This window comes from Diprion similis, chromosome 2 (assembly GCF_021155765.1).
Source record: "Diprion similis isolate iyDipSimi1 chromosome 2, iyDipSimi1.1, whole genome shotgun sequence".
Taxonomy (NCBI): domain Eukaryota; kingdom Metazoa; phylum Arthropoda; class Insecta; order Hymenoptera; family Diprionidae; genus Diprion; species Diprion similis.
Genome location: NC_060106.1, coordinates 5,991,581 through 6,014,964, shown reverse-complemented (window position 1 = coordinate 6,014,964; position 23,384 = coordinate 5,991,581). Strand labels below are relative to the sequence as shown.

At 39.4% G+C, this 23,384-nt stretch overlaps 4 protein-coding genes across 9 annotated transcripts in view; 2 read left to right on the top strand and 2 right to left on the bottom strand.

Moving 5' to 3' along the window:
* The first annotated feature begins 1,780 nt into the window (after positions 1–1,780).
* LOC124410942 (40S ribosomal protein S26) lies at positions 1,781–4,152 on the top strand. Its single transcript, XM_046889693.1, has 3 exons — positions 1,781–1,840; positions 2,274–2,582; positions 4,072–4,152. Exons 1-3 carry the CDS (start codon positions 1,838–1,840, stop codon positions 4,102–4,104), a joined length of 345 nt encoding a protein of 114 aa, XP_046745649.1. The 5' UTR covers positions 1,781–1,837; the 3' UTR covers positions 4,105–4,152.
* A 752-nt stretch (positions 4,153–4,904) lies between these two features.
* On the bottom strand, positions 4,905–7,319 carry LOC124410934 (PEST proteolytic signal-containing nuclear protein-like). The gene is made up of 3 exons (XM_046889682.1): positions 7,156–7,319; positions 6,500–6,699; positions 4,905–5,773 (listed from the first exon to the last, which is right to left on the bottom strand). The coding sequence occupies exons 1-3, from the start codon at positions 7,193–7,195 to the stop codon at positions 5,531–5,533; spliced, it is 483 nt and encodes a 160-aa protein (XP_046745638.1). The 5' UTR covers positions 7,196–7,319; the 3' UTR covers positions 4,905–5,530.
* A 17-nt stretch (positions 7,320–7,336) lies between these two features.
* LOC124410927 (CDK5RAP1-like protein) lies at positions 7,337–10,167 on the top strand. The gene is made up of 7 exons (XM_046889669.1): positions 7,337–7,782; positions 7,958–8,203; positions 8,430–8,640; positions 8,728–9,048; positions 9,124–9,445; positions 9,638–9,787; positions 9,878–10,167. Exons 1-7 carry the CDS (start codon positions 7,428–7,430, stop codon positions 10,130–10,132), a joined length of 1,860 nt encoding a protein of 619 aa, XP_046745625.1. The 5' UTR covers positions 7,337–7,427; the 3' UTR covers positions 10,133–10,167.
* Positions 10,168–11,002: 835 nt separating this feature from the next.
* Positions 11,003–23,384, bottom strand: part of LOC124410895 (ankyrin repeat domain-containing protein 6) — a 77,499-nt gene continuing 65,117 nt past the window's right edge. For 4 of the 6 annotated variants that reach the window (XM_046889625.1, XM_046889618.1, XM_046889598.1 and 1 more), the window contains 6 exons: positions 15,190–15,399; positions 14,378–14,476; positions 12,966–14,117; positions 12,565–12,853; positions 11,716–11,958; positions 11,003–11,248 (listed from right to left, as the gene is read on the bottom strand). In XM_046889625.1, coding sequence (XP_046745581.1) covers positions 11,082–11,248; positions 11,716–11,958; positions 12,565–12,853; positions 12,966–14,117; positions 14,378–14,476; positions 15,190–15,399 — 2,160 coding nt within the window. In that variant the 3' untranslated portion in view covers positions 11,003–11,081. The remainder of the gene's footprint in view (positions 11,249–11,715; positions 11,959–12,564; positions 12,854–12,965; positions 14,118–14,377; positions 14,477–15,189; positions 15,400–23,384) is intronic. The other 2 variants (XM_046889607.1, XM_046889642.1) reach the window with 2 other exon arrangements.

Below are 23,384 nucleotides of genomic sequence, written 5' to 3'. Positions count from 1 at the left end.
TGGCCGACGTGACAACCGAATCAAAGATGACTGATTTGTGTTTTGATGCAACGAGTTAGTGTGATGCATTTACTACTCGGAATTGTAAGTGATCAGCAATTGATTCTGTTGTCGATTTGTGTCACTCAGGTGATTGCACTTGCTAATAATGTGTGCCTTCATACAGTTAGTTAACTGGCACTTTACGGTAGTTTGACAGTAATTTCGTAAATGGTTAATTCACATGAGTTTTAATTATATAATTTTTTGGGTATTTCTATCAATTTTGTAAAGTTTGAAAATGATTTACCGATTATTCTTTGACGAATTATGTCTATTGGCGTAATTTTGTGAGCGGAATCGATTGCACGCAGTCCGAATACGCTGCGATCGGTTTTAATTCCGGTATTCGGTACTTAAAGTGACCATTTTAGCGATATTGTATAAATAAAGACACTTTCAACTCTTTAAAGTGCTCAAATACTGCTTGCATTAAAAACCTTGTCAATTAACATGCTTGCGTTGTTAAAGCACTGTGTACACCACGAAAGCAGTGCAATATACTCGGTGTTAAAAGACCTACTTTGCCTCCTTGGTACACAATGTACTATTTATTTTATAATTAGTTCATAATTCTTTACAATGTGGCGTACACACGTATCACAGAATTGTTATAATACGCCGCCATGTATCGATATGCCTTGATTCGCGATCAAGAGTCTCCCATACATATGGTTCAAATTCGAAATGTGCATGGACACACGCTGGCGTCACATGGCATTTTTAAATCCACGCCGCCACCACTAACTTATCAATTAATCGTGGTATTAGGGGCTCCGGCGTTCACATCTACACCCGTCTCGAAACAAAAAACTTGTCTATATAATTTAATCAGCCACGGGAACGGTTAAGCCTTTTTTCAGCGATGACAACAATCCGCAACAATGGTCGATTCGATATGTGCAATCTGCTCATACTCAGACGCTGGGATCCCAACTCGGTCACATGAACACCTCCGTGTTCACGACGAAGGGAACCCGACGCCTCTGATGTCTATCTACGCTTATTCGTATTCAACTTCGATTTGACGGTCTCCCCCCCTTTGCCTTCAATACTTACAAACCTAATTCAGTGGCTGGAGCGCTTCTGGTCGTCACCATGTCTGGAGCTCGACTGACAAATGATAATATGAGACAAATCTGAAAGCCAGCGCGCTACGTTTCTGGCCGATTGTAGCGCCCGACTCCAGTGGCTAATCCAAGAAAGTTTTGACTGACAATACAGGTTTTCGAGACATTCGATTGGATTGATTAAAATGGGGCACTCTGTATAGGATTGAAAATAGGTCTCAGAAATAATTCTAATCCATTACATGCTCAAAACTTTTGTACCGTGAATTCAGGGCGGCAGACGATGCTCTTCTTTTATGCTTAGCGGAGTACCTATTGTTGAATACAGGAAAAATTTCACAGGAATCTTCATCGGCGGAGATGCTCTCGTGAAAGTAGGTCTTTTCACCAAGTCGCAGATATGACATTATTTGATCATGAGCATGACGCCACGACAGATTCGTCTGATTTTTACGAGCGACTCGAGAGAAGCGCGCGTAAAAACTACTCGAGTCAGCTTTGAATTTCAACCCATAATTGAGTGCGATTTCTGCATCCCTTCATTATATTTACTGATGTTAGAATTTAATCAGACATGTGATAACAGAATTGTCATTTGAAAATTGAAATTGTTGTTTAAATGCTACTGAGACGGAAGTACGCTGATTTGACGATGGTCCGATTCTGCTATTCCGAATCCAACAGACAGACAGCATCTCCGGTTTCTCTTTGCTGGGAAGTGTGGCAAAATGGTAACCAAATTCAGTCCTTCTTCATATATCACATAATATTATTTATTTACCGGTGTATAAATCCAAGTATTATGCCATCACATTAGGAAAATTTTTTTAACACGTGCTAAAGACACCTGAACAGCCTTCCTAAAATTTTTCCAGTAACCACAAACTCAACGTCAATCACATCACACCATGTGGACTTTGCGGCATGGCGTTATATGAGGAATACGCAATCTTTATGTTAACCTCTGCGGTTCCTATTTTACAATTACAAATGCATCAATTTCATGCCATCGTCACTCTCGACCTCACTTTAGAAAATCTCGATTCATACCGAATTTCAATTTGAACGTGAACACTCGCAATAGTCAAAGCAATCATGATGGTTTCACTGCGATTACTAAATCACGCATAATTATTTAACTACTGATTGTCCCTTTCAATACAGACCTGCAAACGCCGAAATGGTGGACGTGCAAAGCACGGCCGTGGACACGTCAATCCTGTTCGTTGCACCAACTGCGCCCGTTGCGTTCCAAAGGACAAGGCGATAAAGAAGTTTGTTATTCGTAACATCGTCGAAGCTGCTGCGGTCAGGGATATCACGGAGGCTAGCGTTTACTCTGCCTACCAGCTACCCAAACTCTACGCCAAGTTGCACTACTGTGTATCCTGTGCCATTCACTCCAAGGTTGTTCGCAACAGGTCCAAGGAAGCACGACGTATTCGTACTCCACCACAGCGCAACTTCCCCAGGGTAACTATTACCGTATTGGCCCGAATATAAGTTGAGGTTTTTGGTAACCGACTTTACCCTCAATAAGCGTACCTGACTTATATTCAGGCTCGACTTAGACTCGGGACTTTTTTTGGAGATTTGCATTATCAATTGAAAACAATGCGATTATCAATTGAAACGACAAATAATTGGTAGACCTATGTTGATGCCTGTTTGGTTCAACCAAAAACTCTTGTTTTCTTGTTCTTTATTTCATGGTTTTAAAGGATGTTAATTTGATTATCCAACTGGCAAAATTAAATTGATGATACACTTGGCAATGCGATTAGGCATTCAATCATATTCATGTAACACATAAAAATATCTGTGAGTGAGCATTCACTGACATTTCGTTTTTGTGTTGTTCGGACAATAGAACATCCAGACAAAGTAAGGTTCTACTCTGCGCAAAGTTATTTTTCAACAGTGTCATAAAATTCAAAATCCCTCACTTTTAAATGATACTTTCCAAATTTATTTGTGATGGTTTTTTTTTTATAATAATAAACGATTTTCAAGTTTGAATTGCTCAAATTTGACAAATACCTTTTTTGTCCAATTGCCGCAAGAACAGACGAGAACAAAAATTTAGTCGCATACAAGGACAATGATTTTACAACTGATATTATTAGCTTTAAAATTCGTTTTTGTGAGCCAGTTCATAATTTTCTTTGATTATTGAACAGTTTCTAAAAAAAGTTAATTTTCTGTAGTGTTGCATAATAGTTGTAGAGAAAGAACACTACTCCAGGTGCAAAATGCAGATTAAACGACTTGCCACAATTTCATACCCGGAAGTAGTATGACGCCACTAGTTACGCTGAATGACATTTTTTGGAATTGTTTTAAATAGGCGATTTTATTTCTCAAATTTCAATCGAATCGATTTAGCAGTTCATTCAGAATTTAGGATATATGTAACTGGAAGTAATAGAAATTTCAAAAGTTTATTGACACTTCTCCTGAATACTTCATATAACACTAAAATTTCACCCTAGTCAGCCAAGCCAATCTTTTAATAATTTAAGATACACGAAATAATTATTGAAAAGGTCATAAATCGCCATTTTGTAACTAGCAGCGATGGAAGCATAAATATTTTTATGGGTTATCTTAACCCACAACTTGATTTTTCATACAACTTTTATCCAAATCGTTAAACCCGTTTTCCTGGGATTTAGTATACATTATTTATACACACACATGCACACAGTTGGAAAATATTGGGCAATGACAGTGTAAGTGACGAAATGCTATGACGTGGATGAGAATTTCTTTTTACAGGGTGACATTTTCCACGATGAAAATACGTATTAACCACACCTATTTAGAATCGTGCCTAAAAAAGTATTATGTACGGAAATATGTTGCTTTCTTTTCATTGTGAGGTTTACTTTAGATTTATACGATTTGCGTGTAATTTACCAATTGACTTCACGATATTAATTTTTGCTATTTGCAATTACAGGACATGCGCCAAGGACAGCAGCAACGGAAGTGAATGAAATCATGTGTAATTTCTAAGCCTAAATAAATTTACAAAATTTGATATATTGAGTTCTTATTTCTGTCGTTAAATATTTATTTATTCGTACTGATATTTTTACGTGCTATATTATATAAATCCTTAGAATCGTAACTTTATTGCTTCTTGTCCATGTGACGAATAAGTTCAGTAGAAATAATTTAGATACAATAACAGGTTGAAATTATATACGTTTGCGCTCTGACTTGTGTTTCGACCCCACATGGTCGTTCGTAATTCCATGAATTTTTATGTTCAGTAAGCAGTTATGTCAAACTATCAACTTTGTGATTATAGATTGTTAGAGAAGGCGAGACAGAGCATGCAAGCTTTTGAATTTTCAAGTGAGAACATGTGTTGCATATGCATGAGACGAGAAATTTCAATCTGTATTGATAGTTCTGTACTTTACTTTGGTATTTACATATAGATAATCACATTACATTGGAACATTGAAAAGTATTGCAATTTTTTTTTTTTTGTATTCTCTGAGGACTAAGGTTGCAAATCTGTTCGATTTGGTTGGACAGTTTCACATATCAACTCAAAAATGAGGATAAGGTTTGTGATAGATGAGAATATCAAGAACGTAAATGTGATTACTGAATAGCATAATTGAATTCTAAGCTCTGCTTTGGTTGATCAAGCCTAGTTTTTTTATGGTTGCCACAAAAAATGCGAGAATACGAGAACATCATTTTAATTGGAATAAATTTTGCCTTATAAAAGAATAAAGTTTACAAGTATTTCTGGGAAAGTTTTAATCTTGCTGTCTCTTTCTTTTTCAAAATGTCTGTACGATTGTTTATTGCAATTTACATGCTGTACAAAAAGCGATAATTTCTTGTTATCTAAATGGTAAAACAGTTGGTATACCAGGAGTTTTATTAGTGTCCAGACTTTCAAAAATACTATCCGAGTTGTATCATTTTGAAAGGTATGAGTCAGGTAAAAACGGTATGTATCCAAAGTTCTTTTTGGAACATTTTAATGAATGTAAGATATTAATTTTAATTAAATCGCAGATGTGCATTATCCGAAAGAATTTTATCACCAGGTTCGAATGCTTCATAAAAACTAAAGACGTTATAGTTGTTCAGCGAAGACGTGAAACGACATGGTATTTCTACATGACAATGATATTAGTTTCTTCTGCTATATTATACTCACGATTAACTGTAATAATAATTATATTTCTGGTAATGAAATTCTTTCTTAAAGACACGAATCTCAAGTGGTGCTATATCTTTTTATCGATTCAATTTTTAGTAGAATTTTTTTTCCCTCTATAACTGTGGTTCTACTGATAAGCTAGTATTGGTAGATACCTTTTAAATTAATTATTAAATTAATGTATAGTTAACAACAGTCGATTTCAATAGATGCTGCATAGTTCAATAAATCATTTATGAGCTTCCTCCATAGCCCTCTTTAATGTCTTCTCAAATATCTTCTTTGAATCACAGAATCCTTGTTTCGTTTTTCCAAATGAATTCGGACCTGCCGATGTCGGTGTTTCCCGACCGATATTTCTCATTCGCATTCTTGCTTCGGCAGGCATTTCTTCAGGCTCGTCATCATCATCGGCATTAAACACTGAAGCAACTGTCGGCTTCTGAACTACAGCTGGTTTCACGCTAGGCTTCTGTAATTGTTTCATTACTTAGTGAACAGGTTTTTCCAACATAAAGTATATTTGAAACAGTTTTAGAACAAGAAAAAAGTGAACAATTGCAAAATCATGGTGATCAGCTTAAGTCTGAATGCTCATAAACTTGGTATAATTTCACAAAAATTCAAATTTCGATAGGTCAACAGTTTTCGGTCATAAAACTCAAGATGTTAATTCTTTTCCATATCTGACAGTATGAAATGAAATTTATTTGTTGGCTATCTAAAGGAAACATGTATATGTCCACATTATCCAGAAGTATTTATTTAAAATTTATTCTTTTCTTTCATACGATATGCTTTATAAAAAGATATTGCTCTTCGTTGAAGCATTAATTTAGGTTAGAAATAAAGATTGCAGTTAACGGTTTCTACAAATGTTTTCAACACTAAAAGAATTTTCCTTACGTTTCCGTTATTTATGTGGTGTGAAAGCCACTGATGAAATCTACTGGTATTTGATGGTAAGTAACATGAAGAAATTAACAAACAATGATGGAACATTTTCGCTGCGAAAGTAACTGAGCGATAGCTAACCAAATAGGGGCTGAATTGACTTTCATTTATGACAACCTGAATCTAATATTTTCTTGTCTTTGTAACTGTGACGAATCACTGTGTAATTCATTCAAGACATAGGATATATGCCAAGTCTGATTGAATATGAGAAAACTGTATAAAATCGGTCCAAAATACGTACAGATCCTGATCCCAGTTTGATTTGGATGCCCTTCTTCTGCTCGGTGGGTAGAGGTTTCTTTCCGAAGCCAAAAGTAAGTTTCTGCTTCTTGTGATTAGTCTGGTCAGAGCTGGTCTCGTTGCAGTGATCATCGCGCAGCGGTGATCGATCCCTTTCCCAGTCGTCCCCTCTGCGATCCGCCGCTCTGTAGGCACTTGACCCTGACAACGTCAAACACTGGCAAAGTTCAGATCAAGTTAAACAAAGCTGACTTATTAACCGGAAATTTTTTAAGCAGCATGCTACGTTACTAACATTGCACTAAACTCGTAGAAAGAGTAAATAATTAAAAGCTGCGATGAACTTAGAAAGAAAGAAAAACGAAATTGAAGCTAAAATATCGCTTCAGACTCTCGGATTAGTGTATAAAAATTTGATGTACGTAGCTACATAAAAATTCTATGACTAGATTTATATCAGGCACGATACGTTGTAACACGCACACAAGTTTACGGTGCAGATTGCGTGTGAATATGCAGCATACATATTACACACATACATATACATATGCATATACATGTAAATAACATTAGCAGCTCTCAGTCGAGTGAAGAAGTGAAGGTGATGTAATTTACCGTTAAAGGGATACCATTTATTACTAATAAAATGAACAAAACCTTTTCTGTAATCTTCGCCCGTGCTATTCCTCTTCGACATTTTTATCGCGGATTCTTGTTAAAATATTATCCAGGTGAAAGATTGATGCGCGGAATTAACGTAACCGCGAGAGCGACTGGACCTACCGACCTGAAGAACGTAAAAATCGTTACTAAACATACGATGCCAGGCTGCAGTCAGTCGAAATCAGGGCTGCCAATCCAACGACTCTGACGCCATTATGACGGGGTGTGAGGGAAATTTTAGGCTTGCATAATTGTTCCGCCGAAACATGAGCGGGTTAAAGTGCGCTATTTACCGATATGGGCTCAGCATAAATCGCCGTGCTTGCTGCAAATTAGGTACGGACTATCGGAGGGTTTTTGGTTGTGTTAACAATTATAACTTCTCAAAACATAACCTACAAATATATCGTGCCAAACATGAGAATGCTTCAATTACACCGAAACTGGTACGTGATCGCGAAGTACATTCTATCACTCAGAATGAAAAGCCACTCCGAACTTTTCCCAGTCTTAGTGAAGGTCCTGATCTGAAAGACTTTATCAAGTCAGATGCTACAGGGTATTCTACAGAGGTTGAACGTATTCCTTATTTAGAAACAATTTGCGGTAATGACCGGAAAGGTAAGTTGATTTACTCATTATTTGTGGATTTTCAAATTCATTCCGATTTCTAATCACGATGATCTTTCGAAAAGCTAGCATAAATTGCTGCAAAACAGTTGCATTGTTGTGAAATGTCGGTCTGTGAACAGCACAAACTATATGATAATTTAGTGATAGCACATATAATTTACAGTTTATTTTAGTGTTTACGGATGTCAGATGAATGTGAGCGACACAGAAATCATTTGGTCAATTCTGAAGAAATCTGGCTATCAGAAGACCGATACCATAACAGATGCCGATGTAATTTTGGTTGTGACATGTGCCATTCGGGATGCAGCTGAACAGAAAATATGGAACAAACTTGTTCATTTGAGACATTATAAAAAATGGAGAAGTCTTCGGTCTGACAAACCAACACTCAAAATTGGTTTGCTAGGTGATTAATTTAAGAACGTTTATTATTATACATTTCATGAATGATGTTCTACTCAGGAACTTATCTTCATTATTCTATTAACACAGAAAATTGACCTACCTGAGCTTATCTAAGAGAAACACTGTCGACGCATTTTCTAGTTCATATGTGACAAGTTCAGGCAGTTGTTTTGGAAACTTTATCTATCATATCTGCAGTAGTTCTAACTGCTTGTCACAACATTTAGGTTGCATGGCGGAGAGATTGAAGCATAAGCTACTGGAGACGGACAAGGTAGTGGATGTTGTAGCAGGTCCTGATAGTTATAAGGACTTACCTCGATTGCTATCCCTTGCAGAAGATAATGAAACGGCTATCAATGTGATTTTATCGTATGATGAAACTTATGCCGATGTGACACCAGTTCGAATCAATCAAGATTCCGTTACTGCCTTTGTGTAATGCAATTTTTTTAATTAGTCATTACCTGAATCTTACTAAGACTTACATTCCATCGCATAATACATTATTTTTGTGATCAACAGTTCAATTATGCGAGGGTGCGACAACATGTGCACTTACTGTATAGTTCCCTTTACACGTGGCAGAGAAAGGTCTCGTCCAATCGCTAGCATTCTCGATGAGATATCACGTTTATCCGACGAAGGAGTAAAAGAGGTTACTCTACTTGGACAAAACGTTAATAGTTTTAGGGATTTATCGGAGTCAAAATTTTCGATTTCAGAAAAAAGTGAATCCAAATTGGCAGCAGGATTCAAAACTGTTTACAAACCGAAAATTGGTGGCTTGAGATTCAGCGATCTGTTGGACAAAGTTTCACAGATTAACCCAGAAATGAGGATAAGGTCTGTATTACATGAAAATATGAAAAACGTAAATGTAATTACCGAATAACGTAACAATAATCTTGCCGTTTGCAGATTCACGTCACCCCATCCAAAAGATTTTCCAGACGAAGTATTGCAGTTGATAGCCGAACGACCTAACATCTGTCGCAACATACATTTACCTGCTCAGAGTGGAAATTCAATGGTCTTGGAAAGAATGAGACGAGGCTATACCAGAGAAGCTTACATTAGTTTAGTTGAGCACGTACGCGAAATCATACCAGACATCAGTATATCGAGCGATTTTATTTGCGGTTTTTGCGGTGAAACTGAAGAAGAATTTGCAGACACAATTTCACTCATGCAAATGGTCAAATACAATATGGCTTACCTATTTGCTTACAGCATGCGAGAAGTGAGTACAGGTCTATAAAATTTACTTTCCTGTTACATTTTACTGGTTACTATTACACATTTTCCAAGTAATTATCATTTGTTACATAATTTGAAAAAATTTGGTTACTTTCAAAAATCTTACAATTTATGCAACTCTCGAATTTATGTCAATAAACTTGTTTTAAAGTTATGTTTGTATTGATTCAAACAGAAAACAACCGCGCATCGACGTTATGAGGATAATGTTGATGACAAAGTAAAACTATGTAGACTCCAGAAGATGACTGAAATTTACCGAACTGAGGTGCAAAAATTAAATCAGGCAATGATCGGGCAACAATATTTGGTCCTCGTTGAAGGGGTACGTAAAAATAACCTTTATAAATATCGTACACTATTATCTTTGATTTATGTGAAATATTTATTTGAAATAATTTTTTTTTTGTTTTAGAAAAGTAAAAAATCCGAATTTGATCTGCAAGGTCGAACCAGTGGCAATACAAAAGTGATATTTCCGGGTGGTTCAATACAAGACAATACACGTATAACTGCAAGCCGTAATATTAAAGCCGGTGACTACGTTGTTGTGCAGATAGTTAATGCTAATTCGCAGGTTCTTAAAGGGATTCCGCTTCGTCACTCCTCAATTACGCAGTATGCACTCAGTACTGGTAGTCACTATGAAAGGATGGCCTATAATTTGTAAAAAATTTACAAAATTATTTTAATAAATATTAATTAGCTACTCGTTTTTCCAAACTGTACATACATACCCATTGTAGAATGTAGGTTTAGATAACTATTAACTAAAAATAAATAGATTTTTATTCAACAGTTTTTAATTTGCTAATGTATGGCATGGATAATATACATACATTTTTACAACTACCATTAATGTGAAAATGAAACACGAATTTAGTAATTTGCTCCGTAATGATTAACGTCTGATTCAGGTATCGTTAAAGACAAGTCAAAAATTTTCACAATGCAGAATCAGTTAGTTTTCTTGATTTGTAAATTGTATAGAGCATAACATACGAATTCGTAACATTCAATCTGACATTGTAATCGAGATTGAAAAATTTCGTTTTCTGCACGTGAATTGATGAATATGATGTGTCGAATTTGAAAATTACTCTTACTTTGAACTTATAATATTATATACGAGTGATGGGAGGTAATTACAATTCATTAAAACTTACAATTAAAATTATGTATATAAAAATACTTACAAATTCGCAGAAGCCATCTGATATTATAACGTATCGTAATTTCATAGCTATTGAATATTAGTATCGCAGTCTCAATCTATATCAGCAATATATATTGCCGCTAAAAAATATGAACACATCTGACGTAAACGCAGATTATAAATTAATATTAATTTTTCCCGCAATAGCTTACAAAATAACCCGTTTTGCGCCGTATTACCAGATTAATAATTTCCTAATTACGCTGAGTCATTCATTTGTATACGTGTAAAAATGGTTTTCAGTAGATTAAAAAAAAAAAGAAAAAAAAAATCATCAGGATACGTGAATGAACTTTGACTGCGGAAGAACATTCATTGTCAGCCTGCTTTTATAATAAATTCTATTCCGTTTAGAAACTATTGCAGGTATATTAATAGGTTCAACACATCTCTGGTATTCCTGTTACACTAAACTAGCAGCGCCAATGTTGATTACGACATTGTCCGCTGTCCGTTCATAAACGGTAAGATCGCGTCCTCGTGGTTGTTCGAGTAAAGCAGCTAGCTGCTCACCGCTGGGGTAGGGTCCTTGTGATGCTGGTGGTATGATTCCGTCACATTCTAATTGCCCTATAAATAATATAATAGCCAGTCATTCAAATACAAGTGCATAAATATTAGGATGGAAAAAAATTGAATCCATGTTTTTAAATCTAATTGCGGTACTACCCAAAAGTTTATATTCAATATCAGAAAACAGTAGAAAAATGGCAGCTCATGTTTTGCCTTCAAAATTAAACTATGTGCATGTAAGTAATGACAAATATTTTCTGCATCGGAATAAATTTGTGAAAATTGTGAAAAAATCGATCATTTTCATAAAGCGTAAATAACTTTTCGGCAGTATTTCAATTACCATAGTGATAATATAACTATAAACGAATGTTTCCTGAATTTACATGTTCAACGTGTACAATGATAGGCAAGCAAAGTTATGATAAGCAGACTTTGGAGACTAAAAACGTCAGTTCCTCTCTGACACAAGTACAATACAGGACATTCGCATGATTCATGACGTTGAGAATACTAAATCAGACCTGACAGGGAAGGAGAAGCACCCTTGCTTGACCCGTACATGCGTGTACTGTAGCCTGAGTCGTTATGCGCGTCGTGTAAGGGTGGGGTAGGACTATAAACCGCGTTACGAGACCTGTAAGGCATCCTGGCTATACTCTCGTAGCGGACACCATCGGTTGCTATTTCTTTAACGGCGAGTCCTCCGTTCACGGGTTCCGGCTGCACAACGTCATCCTCACCTTCGCTACTCTCTGAGTCATTACCTGTGTGTTTAGAAAATTTGATAACTTCGACAGTTCTCTTAAATATCTTGTAAATTTCTACCCTTGTCGTCCAGAGGTTTAGTGAAACAGTACAGAAAAACGAATATATGTATAGATCACGTAATACGTGTACGAACGGACAACTAACTTCATAGAAAAGAAAAGTTACTTATCAAATATTTGGAAGAAAGGTTATTCCTTTAGTGAGAATATTTGGTGTGTAATAACACCTGACAATTTTGCAGGGTTCACTGTAGCGAAGAAAATATCGATTTTATTTTATATTCGTCGGGTGCATTTGAACTTTGGTGCAAAATCAAAATGAGCGCTGTTAGACACACTTGTAATTTTATTTCGGCTCTATACTGGTATTCAAAGCTCCTTGAATGTCAAGTATTATTTCACACTAAAGAAAGTAACAGGTCGAGGTGCTGAAGTATAATTTCACCTTCATCTGAATCCTAATGATCAAGAATTTATCCCGCAAAAATCACTTGTATGTGTACATACTGCAAATACTACAACTACTAATACTACATGCAAAAAGAAACGGACAAGATTCGTTCTTAATTGAATATGGATATTTGAATTGCAAGAAAGTCTTACCCTCACCCTCACCCCGCCATCCGTTGCTCATACCTCCTTGAGGCTGAACTCTTTGATTTTGTGAACTTTGGCTATGGTCCGGACTCGTCGGTTCACTACTTCCAGAACGTTGTCCCCTCCATCTGTTATGCATGCCAGGTACATTCTGAAAACGTCTTATCATTTCGTGAACGCTCCGCCGTCCCGGAGCTCCTCTCCAATCGTTGCGGGGACTTTCTTCGCCAATTTTGCAATTCATATTGACGTCGGTTTGGTGAGGGTTAGTCACGCGGTCGTGAGATCCGGAAATCTGTGCAATGACGCAGAAATATCTTAATTCAAATAATCAGTTTGTTTAAACGACTCGTGTAGCGATATCAAATTCAAGCATTTACACGAGCTTCGTAAATGCGAGTATATACCTGTTGCAGCACCTGATGTCTCGAGCCCAACGCCGGTGACATAGCAGCGCCCAGAGGTGAGGTTCGGTCCCGTTTCAAATCTCCGTCGAAAGTTTCGTTGAGTCGCGGAGGCACATCGAGGACCCTCAATGTCGGCCTCGAAGTACCAGACCCGGAGGGAATATCTCGCATGGATCTGCTGAGCCTGGGAATAGCGGGTATGTCGAGGTCGTCAAGGCTGCCTCCGTGGGCTGGGGTTTCACCAGGTATTTCGAAACTCCTGTCGTGAGGCCTGTCGTCAAGAAGATCTTCCAAGGAGCGGGCGCGCGTCGGAGGCTGGGGGTTAGAGGTCGAGAGGCGTGGTGGCCTCTCGCTGTGTCTCCCGCGAGTACCACGAGAAATCCATTGCTGGAGGTGTAGGTGTCTCTCGTCACACCGAGCTCTCTCGGCGACGACGCACCGGGTCAATTCCGAAATTTGGCCGCGGGTTCGTCGCTCCAGATTTGTAACCTTGAGGTCGAGCCGCTCGTGGGCCTGATCTATATGGGCCTTAAGCTCAGCTTTGTCTCTCTCGAGCTTGGCCTCCATATGTCTGAAGAACGGGGCGCAATAGCAAGTGTAACCGACGCCGACCGGTCCTTTCCGTATGTTTCCAGCAAGGTCGAGGTAGTATTGTTCTCCCCGGGCGAGAGGGTCCGACGGGAGGGAATCCAGTCGAGGCTGAGGGAACGCGTCCGGGTCCGGATAGTAGTGGCAACCATAAGGGGACCACTGTTTGCCCACAGCCTTCTCGAAGTGCACTTTGTGCTGTTTGCCACCCTTCAGCTTCTTCTTCTCCTTTTTCGAATTACTGTCTCTGCTACCGCTTGTACCGCTCCCGGTTTTCTCGCGCTTTTTATCACCCTTGCCCGCACTCTTCACCTGCGGCACCTCTCCACCCTCGTCTACCTTGTCCTTTGACTCTTCGTCCCGACTCTTGCTTCGCGCTCGACTCCTGCTTCGAGCCTTACTTATTATCTCGAGGATCTCAGAGAGGTTCTTTCTGCGAGCTATGTCCTTTGCCGTCTCTGCCTGCTTGTTTCTTAGCGTTCGGTCGCACCCTGCCTCCAGTAATATTCGTGTCAACTTACGACGGCCCATTGCAGCTGCGATATGCAGCGCAGTGTCACCGTTCTGGAAAAATTAAGTAATCGAGTTAGTTTTTTTATTTACATCTTTATTTACGATTCACAATATATCCATGTATGGAGAAAAAATTTGCAAGAGTCAGAGTTCTTGCCTAGGTAAAAATTATCATGTTTCCAGAGAATGCAGAACATTAGCATTAACTTTCTGTCTCACCTTGTATTTGATATCTCATTCATTTTTGATTTTAGAAAAACAAAATCGATGTTCCTTGAACTGAATCTGTACAAAAGAATTTTGGTACTCACTTTGTTCTGGTCCGACACTCGGCAGAGAGCAGAGATAAGGATCCGCGTTACTCCTGCATGTCCGTAGCGTGCGGAGGTGTGCAAAGGCGTATCTCCGTACTAAATCAGAACGAAAGAAGGCATATAAATTCCTGTCGAAGTAAAGGAGTTCGATGAATAATCGATTCTATACTTTTCATTTTTTTAAAGAATAACAAGAAATCTATAACACGATCGTTCATTTCTTGTCAAAAAAGTGAAAATTAAAACAATCTGGTACAATACCATGTTCAAACACACAATTATCAAGTCAAATTTGCGGTGTGGTTTTCTGTTGAAAAAATAATTGATGAGGAAGTTTAATAAACCGATCATCGCGAAGTAATCGCCGATCGTTATTAATCGAGTCTAAAGAAGCAAGGAGTAAACAGAACATGGGAAGTTGGCACGCGAGCAAGACTCTTTGAAGTTGCTTCCCGCGGTGAGTGGCGACTCATCGTTGAGATCTAGACCACTATCAGCGGGGCCTTGGTGGTCCGCGTCTTTCGCGCATCAGTGAACAGGAGAGAAACCACATTCGTGACATAATTCAAGCCTTTACGGATTCCATTCAACAAGGTACTACGGCTCATTCGAATTTGTATATCTTTTACCTTGTTGAGGTAACGATGTCATTACACGATACAAAGCGGTGACATTTCTCATTTTGTGGTCAGAATATCCTGCACTTCCGGTGACCCGATAAAGAAATCGGTGACGCCTGGACCACCGAACTGTCCATATAATTTGGACGACAAATATTCGTAGTACAAAGCAAACTACATGATACTCACGTTGTTTTGCAAGTCTGGGTTGCAACCGGCCAGAAGGAGTTCTCTGCAGCTCTGATTATGACCGTTCTGGCAGGCTAGATGTAAAGGTGCGAAGCCTGCGAGATTCCGGGCATGCAAAGGAGCTCGTTGCGTGCCCAAAGCCTTCGCCAGTGCAGCGACTGTTCGGCTATATCCTCGCCACGCAGCTTCATGGAGCGCCGAGTTTCCGTGCTGAAATGAACGAGCAAAGGGCAACAGTTACAGCTACTTCAATATTGATATTGTATCGCGTTTGAAAGTGTGAAATCCGTGTGATGAAACTTGACAAATATCAATGCCAGAGTGTCCTAACGTTGCAGCCGGTGGTTCCAAATTTAATACCGAATGCTCGAGGTAGTTAAAAAGTTTTTAGTGAATAGGGTGTATAGGCACATGGATGTAACGAGTCCTCGAGGAGGGGATCACGACTTGTTTCGTCGAATAGTTCTATTCCACCATTGATCGTACGTACAACAAAACTCTCACGTGGGTTTATGAAAATATTCAGTATCAAGTTACTCAAGCGATGGCGTTAGATTATACTCGAGTGATATATTTGAAACGGTCTGCTTGTCGCAGGAGTCTATCTTCTTGAAAAATTACTGGCGGGGTAGTTAGGACCTCTACGTTTTAGAAAAACCTATACAGAATTGAGAGAGTATTTGTAACTTGATTCCATACCTAGAAACGTCGGCAATCATATCGTAGATCACGGGATTAGGAGATACAAGCATATGCTGCAGGGTGATTTATGTTAATTAATCGTGGTTGGAAAATATTTTGGATGCTACTCGAGACGTCAGATACTTTGATAATAGTGTAGAGTTCCAAAGGATCAAAGATATTCCGATATATTAGTTATAGTTTCGCCGACGTGAACACTTTCGAGCTTTCTAAGAACGAATATTTTGGAGATTATGTTGCAGTAAGGTGCTTAACTGTATTCTTGACTAACGCACTTAATGATCTATCGTTAGCTACATGCCTCTTGCTAATTTCAGAATTTGCTAATCTTCGTCTGCAAGTTTCCGAAAATATCCCGAGTTTGCATTGAAACAAATCACCCTGTACGTCCTTATAATGGAGACGTGAATCTGTGGATGAAGAGTGCCGTTGACGTGATCGTCGTGGGCGGCTCCCTCCGGGTAGGAAACATCGCGCAATGCATCACGAAACGTCTATTCAATTTAGATCAGACGCCCTAGGTGCTTCAAGGGACTGGGAGTCTGTAAGCAACCTCCGATATCATCTACATTCTATAGAAAGTTCCGTTTTCGGTTCACCCTCGACGTTCAACCAACAATTTTAACTTCTAGATGCCAGCTTCTATCGTGGGCATGCGTTACCAGAGTCCAGAGATTCTATCATAATATTCGCATTATGTTGACCACCAGCTAAACCATGTCAAGTTAATTACAGTAATTAGTTATCAGATTTCGATCAGTGCTGCTTACGCAATTCAATATTTCGTTACATTCGATTTGAATCATATTTATACGTCATACGCATCTACTTGCAGCCCGGATATCTAGGTTTTCGTTCCATCTTTCACTTCCAGTAATTCTTCTCCTCATTTCACCCAAAAGCGTAAGATTTTTCCTGAGTTTTAAAACATGCTGCTGGCTTTCCGACTCCATTTTACAACAGATTATACTATACAGCTATGCGGCATCAGAGTTTTCTGAGGCTGGTAAGATCCACTCGATATCGTTCGGGATCTTATCTTTTTGTAGCAATTTCCTGGCAGTGTCCTGGGGCGAACGGATCCGTCTTACCTCTCTCTATGTCTCAGACATTACAAGTTACAACTACGCTACGGTGCCTTGAACGATTTCTTCGCCGCTTATTATACGACCCAGGTACTTCCTAGCCTCGCCTAGTCCTCGGGGTATCGGGGATAATGTTCACGCAAATATCTCTTCCTCATAAATTCCAACTTGTTCATCTTTAGCTTGATATGTGCTGGAATAAAAAAAAATATCTCTATTTCGTGTATCTTATACCTGGGAAATCGCACTCGTGTGAACCTCTATAATATTATTACTTTCGTGATATGAAAACTGGAGTAACACCTTGTAAAAACCTCGTGGTCACATCTATTTGTCATGAAAATATATCAGATCGACGCGCCAATTCTATCAAGTCTTCTGTACAGAGCTAATCCACAAAAGCTGAGGAACCTTTTGTGGCTTTCCAAAATTCACGGATTCTCTTTTGTTATTTTACAACAATGATCCTGAGGTGTGCATGTTAATATATGTTTTAATTAATAAATGCGTTACATTGTGTCGTTTCCATTATATGAAATAATTACATATTCCTTGGAACGACCTTGACATGTGCAGTTGCGACGTGTCCTTAATTAATACTGACATTCTTAAGGGTATGGCATTGACGCGTATCTTATCCAGATGCATAATCTTCTTGACAAGTTGGACGGTATTTCGTTTATTTTTCGGTTGAGACACAACTTTTCCAAAGGACTAATTGGACTGGTAACCAGTACTTGCTGCGTTGAGAGTAGAATATATGCATCCAACGTTATACATAGATATAAACGTAGCACACAGCTATGTCATTCTTTCAATCGCACGTAGATAGGATATAAGGATACACATTATCTGATTGTACAGCATATTTTCACTCTCACATATTTCTCACCTGATAATTAGGACAAATTAATTCATCTGTATAAAGAAACTAACAACTGTAACGGGCTTTGCGTAATGCAAAGTCGAATCTATCAAGGCACACCCACAAGTAGTACAGGCATACTCTATGAAACCGCAAGTGCACGCACTTTGTCTATTCGAAAATCCACACGGTCAGTACCTCGTTTCATGGGAGAGCCAGATTTGACAATGGCTTGTTTGCTCTTCTGCTCACTGTAACCTTGTACATCAGTAAGTATATACATACACATCTTTGTGTGAATACACACACACGCGTGTATACAGGCTGTATGATACGGCCACATGAATAAACGTTACGTATTCACTGAGATTCCAGGTGTGTACAGCGGTGGAAAAGGTTTATACGAAGGCCGAAGAGAGTACAACGCGTATCGTATGTATGTATATATATATATATATATGTGGAACGTATATACGTACAGTACAGGAATATGCTTCGTATATCTCGCTGGGGATCCGGTGATGGTCAATGAACTAAGCAGTGATACCTAGTGGCGGTACACGCAGTGACAAAAACTATAAGGTCGCATCGTTGCTGTGTCTTATTTTTTGTGCTTCTTTGATTTTTTGCTCTTTCTTCGATATTCGGGATCTCGGAAAGGCTCGTAATTACGACGTTCTAATAAATGACGTTTGAATGAAATTGCAAGCTCTTGGTACTGCTGAGGAAGGATTCAGTCTGCAGTAGGTCAAAATCGAAATTTTTATTCCGATCGATAATTATCTTCGATAGTAATTAAAACGCAGGCTTCGATCAACACGCCGTCGTTCGTTTCACAAGTTTGTACGCTTCATTCCAGTACAAAATTGATTATACAAGCAACTCTGAAAGAGTGATTCATTCATACCTGATCAGAATGTGTTGGAAAGATAAAGGCATAAAGTTTCACGGTTAGTCATCTGTAATTCAAAATTCATGCGGCGAACGTGAACGAACGAAGACGCGAAAGTGTTACCTACAGTTTCAAAGACCACGCCTGAGAAAATTAATGCAAAGATCTTTCAGGGGACATTTATATGCGTCTGAGCGTAAAACCGCAGGAGGTTTCTTCGACAGTGTTGATAGAGAAGAATGAGCAGAGAGAAGAAAAGAAAAAAATCGTGAACAAAAAGCGCAAAAGGTAAACGAGGGGGTTTGCGGTGGATAACCACGATTATAAACCGAACATCGCCGCAACCGAACACCTCACACATTTACAGCATAAATACGGTGGCGTGAAAGTCTCTCTCTGGCTGCTTAAAATGATTTCTCTGCTACCGTAACGCGCGGGCGTATCATAACGATATTTGAACACGCTTCAACGGTATAATATTCATTTATCATTTTGCCACGTTGTATACGTTTTTCGATGTAGATCCATAAGTGCCTTTCGTATCAGCTCAGAAGGAGGTCATACGATCCCCGCAATGACCAGGAAGGCACATTACTTTAGCGTTTCTTAAAACAGTTCAACACGAATAATAAGATCCATGTGTGCCAAGTGCTCCATTTTTCTTTCCTTCGTCAGAAACTTTTCTCGTCTATCAGTCGATTCTGAGTGTGCCCGTGTCGTACGGAAAGATAGTCAAACAGATTCGGTTTCAAACTATTTCATTGTATGTCAAGACCCTCGTGGGTATTTACTTAAAAGCAGTGTTCACTTGGAACGTGCCAACGCACATGAGACCCGAGTCATTTTATGTATTATGAACAAACCACCATCGGCGTACCCTTGTTAACCGCGGTACTTTCGAGAAGCCTCTTATCAGACCCTCCAAGTATCCGGAACCATGAGTACTAAGTAAACTTTGATCAGTGTAAGCTCGAGACCCTGGACCATCGGCACCATCGTTGCGCAGTGCAGTCTTCTGGTGTCGGAACTTTGACGGTAGGCCATAACTTTTTTCGAACAAGTTTGCTGTTTGTTAGGTTCATGATATTATACATATATATGTATATGTACATGGCAGTATGGCGAACAAGTTGAAAAATAAAAAAACAACGCTATATAGAAAAAATAGACGTAGACCTGCAAGCTGTCGGTGATTCAGAGCAGACTGCGATGCCTTTATCATACGAATGCAAGGCTTGTAAATTCTTACGGGTAAAGTTGATCCGCAAGGCATGTAGCCTCTCAAAGAAGACATAGATTCTCGCTCGGTATTAGTTACATCTTCACCTACCATATAGAACAAGACTATAATATGGTGTAATACCCATGTGAACGCTGCTGGTTACCGCAAAAAGAAACCATTTGTAATTAGATAAATAATCTGCGATGTACTCGAAAGGTGCTTTCCAATGTTTAACTCACTCTGTTACAGTAAGCTCTGGCTATCGGGTTGTCGCTTGGCTAACAATAAACAAGTTCATCGATACACATGCATTCGTTAAGTTGAAGCCAGCAAAGTTGATCGTGCTGGCCAATTTACAAGTAACAATTTACTGTCCATTATTAAATGATCTGCGATTCGGAGGTATCTGGACATGAAGTTAAATATCTAAGAGACAAATGGACCGCGGTTACGAGAGCAGCTTGCATCGATCGTTCCGGAATTGTTGCGGAAAGCGTCGACCTTGGCAACTCGCAGAGTTCATCTCCTTTGTTCTTTCTGGCATGTGGATATACTATAGAAGTTCGTTTGAGATGTGTTGCATAAGGCGGGGATGCCTGCCTGCAGCGGCAGACACTCGCTCGTTTAATAGCATTCGTAGCTTCGTTCCCTCGACCTGCAGCATCGCCGCGACTCGTGCCTCGGAATTCCGCTATAAGTGTCCACAATACTATTCCGTACGCAAATTAGAGCAGATTATTCCACGAAGCGGTTAGCACGGCTAATTCGCTCCGCTCTGCAGCCCGAGTTTTGCAGCGAATGCCTTGGCGCGATCCCTCGCAATTTACGAATTCAAAAAAGCACCAACGTCGATCGTTGCAATTACGCGACTTCAACGGCTACACGTCTCGGAATTTTTCACAGGGTGACCCGGTTGACACAAATTCGAATTTAATCGATTACCAACCGAGTCTTGCCGATGATTATTCACCGCGTAAAATTCACTGAGATCCTTATCTCGAGCAGATACAAGTCGCACGAGGCAGTCTCGAATTTTTAATTCCAATGAATCACTAGTGAGGTGATATACTACGAAGGAATTAGCATCGACAAGTTTATTTAAATCAGTCGTCTACTAGCTATTCCATGTTGTACGTATAAAAAGCGATCTTCACAAAATTAAAACTAGAATTCTGTTCTGGTCGATACTCGCAAATCGATGTATCAGATGATTTGTAAAAACACATAAGAATTTCGTGCGCACTGGAAGAAAATAATGGTGGATATAATTCCAACAAATTGTACGCAAAATAAAAAACCTCCTGCGAATTAAGTTTAGAGTAGAAACCGCGTCTCGGTAAAGGTAAATACTTCGGTAAGATAATGCGTTGCTACCTGCGGAACACCAAAGTTTACTTCGTTAGTTAAACCGGCTTGAAATCTCACCGTGGTAACCGTTCTTTCGTTGCAGTTGTTTCCTGACAGAAGCCACATGTCATTCCAGTAAAAAGGTCGCAATCTTGCGTCACCACCTGCCACCTGACATCCAGAAGTTACACACACACACACACACGTACCAATCTCCTGCACCATTTATGTACTCCATGAAAATTACATCTGACCTAACAGTAAAGTTTTTCTGTTTAAATTTCAGATAAATCACCAGATTACGACGAATCAATAATGACGCGCTTCTTTTCTTTCCTGTACTGAGAACTTTGCACCGACAGTAAATCGTAGAAATATTGCCAAAGAAGCCTAAAACTTTTCTGCTGATGTTGGTCTAGAACACGAACTTGAGAAGTTTGCTATGCTGAAAGACTAAGATAAATACGTTTTGATTTAGATGTAGAAAATGCGGATCTAGCCGTTATCATTGCAGAGAAAATTACATCAGATGCGTGAACAAAATTGAGGAATTCGAGTATAAAATTCATACACGGATATTTTTGACACCCGTTTAAATGTATGCGAAATAAGTCGGCTCGCTATTCTGAAATAAGTTGCAGAGTAAATGAGCGGATGTTCTGCAAAGCATACGCGAGCACCTAAAAATGGACCGAATTAATCGTGAGGCACAGAAAAGATTCACCTGCTCGATATGGATATGGTGGTATATTTACTCTGACCGTGTACCACCGTGAATATGCATCTGTATGTACGTACGTTTATAATTCCATATACAGCACGAAGGTGCAGCTGTCTTCTATATGCCGGCCACCCGCCCATTCGCCCATTCGCCCGCGCATATCCCAGTCACGACGAGTAAAGAACGCAGCTCTTACTGGGGTTATTCTATCGCGTGGTAACCGCCATGTGAGAACAATAAAAGTTTAATTTATATACCAACATTCGTCGTCACTCTGAATGAAACATTATGGACGTAAATACGAGTGCCTCTATGCCTACAGGAATGGCAGCGGGAACTCGGTACCATCCCGTCTTTCTATAAGAGGGAATAACTCTATGAACAAGAAGCGGAAGAACCAGACACCCAAGCTCAAAGAAACTCAAGAAAACCTTGCGGCAGTATAGCTTCTTAACTGATTTCAAGTCTTTGTGCATCACAATCGTGGTGAGCCGTAATTATAGGTAAAGCAGGAAAGTCACATAGACGTCGAGAAAGATTGTTTTTAGACGATGTATGAAAGTAAAAATTTTTACGCACCTACGGAACAATTTAAATACTAGTGCCAAACGTCGACGTCAAAAGACGTAGAGAACAAGGAAAAACCTATTGCGTAAGGCAATTAAAAATTACTCGTACTTATTGTATAATATCATTTCGTTTTATAACGTTCATGAGATAATCGAATTTCGCAAAACCCGTTTCAAAGAATGGACCTAATGTGGTAGAAGCATTGTAAAGGACTTCCTTGGTGTTCACCCTCATCGAATTGCTTATCAATCAATTGTGCAGGTACAAAGCACTGGCACACAGTGACATGTCCTTGGATATGCATATGTATCAACCTTTGATCATTCGTGGAGTATCTTTTGCGCAGCTTGAGGTAGTCCGCGTTCTGACGTCTAAACGAAGTCTGAAAGGACCGCGGGTGGCTCGGGTTGGTTCAAGGCCTAGGCACTACATTCCTCCTTGGTAAACCCAGCCTAACTTGACCTAAGCTAAGCCAACGAAACCAAGCCCAACTCCACCCAACCCAACCCAAGCCCACTTCACGTTGCAACGATGGAACCACTCCCTCGCCATACCGAATACTGATCGTCTTCGTCTCCCTTATGAGAGTAGAAATATATGGACCCGAGCTTACCTGCTTGTATCTCCCGCAACGAGATGCATTGTGCTCTTGTTATTTATTACCCGTCTCAGTTTCGATCTTGTGCTTTCCTTTCCCTTGCGCTCTATCATTATGATCATTATTAGCCTGCGTTTACCTGCGCACGGCGATGCCATGGACCACGCGGCCCAGGAACAGAGCATCCACTAGG

Bases quoted from the DNA above. Each gene is read 5' to 3' on its own strand.
- LOC124410942 (XM_046889693.1), top strand. The intron at 2,583-4,071 runs GTAACTATTACC...TTGCAATTACAG, and splicing joins CACAGCGCAACTTCCCCAGG to GACATGCGCCAAGGACAGCA.
- LOC124410934 (XM_046889682.1), bottom strand. From the start codon at position 7,195: ATGTCGAAGAGGAATAGCACGGGCGAAGATTACAGAAAAG. The intron at 6,700-7,155 runs GTTTTGTTCATT...TGACGTTGTCAG, and splicing joins GGGCGAAGATTACAGAAAAG to GGTCAAGTGCCTACAGAGCG. The intron at 5,774-6,499 runs GTACGTATTTTG...AAACAATTACAG, and splicing joins TCAAACTGGGATCAGGATCT to AAGCCTAGCGTGAAACCAGC.
- LOC124410927 (XM_046889669.1), top strand. From the start codon at position 7,428: ATGAGCGGGTTAAAGTGCGCTATTTACCGATATGGGCTCAGCATAAAT. The intron at 8,204-8,429 runs GTGATTAATTTA...CACAACATTTAG, and splicing joins ACTCAAAATTGGTTTGCTAG to GTTGCATGGCGGAGAGATTG. The intron at 9,049-9,123 runs GTCTGTATTACA...TGCCGTTTGCAG, and splicing joins AACCCAGAAATGAGGATAAG to ATTCACGTCACCCCATCCAA.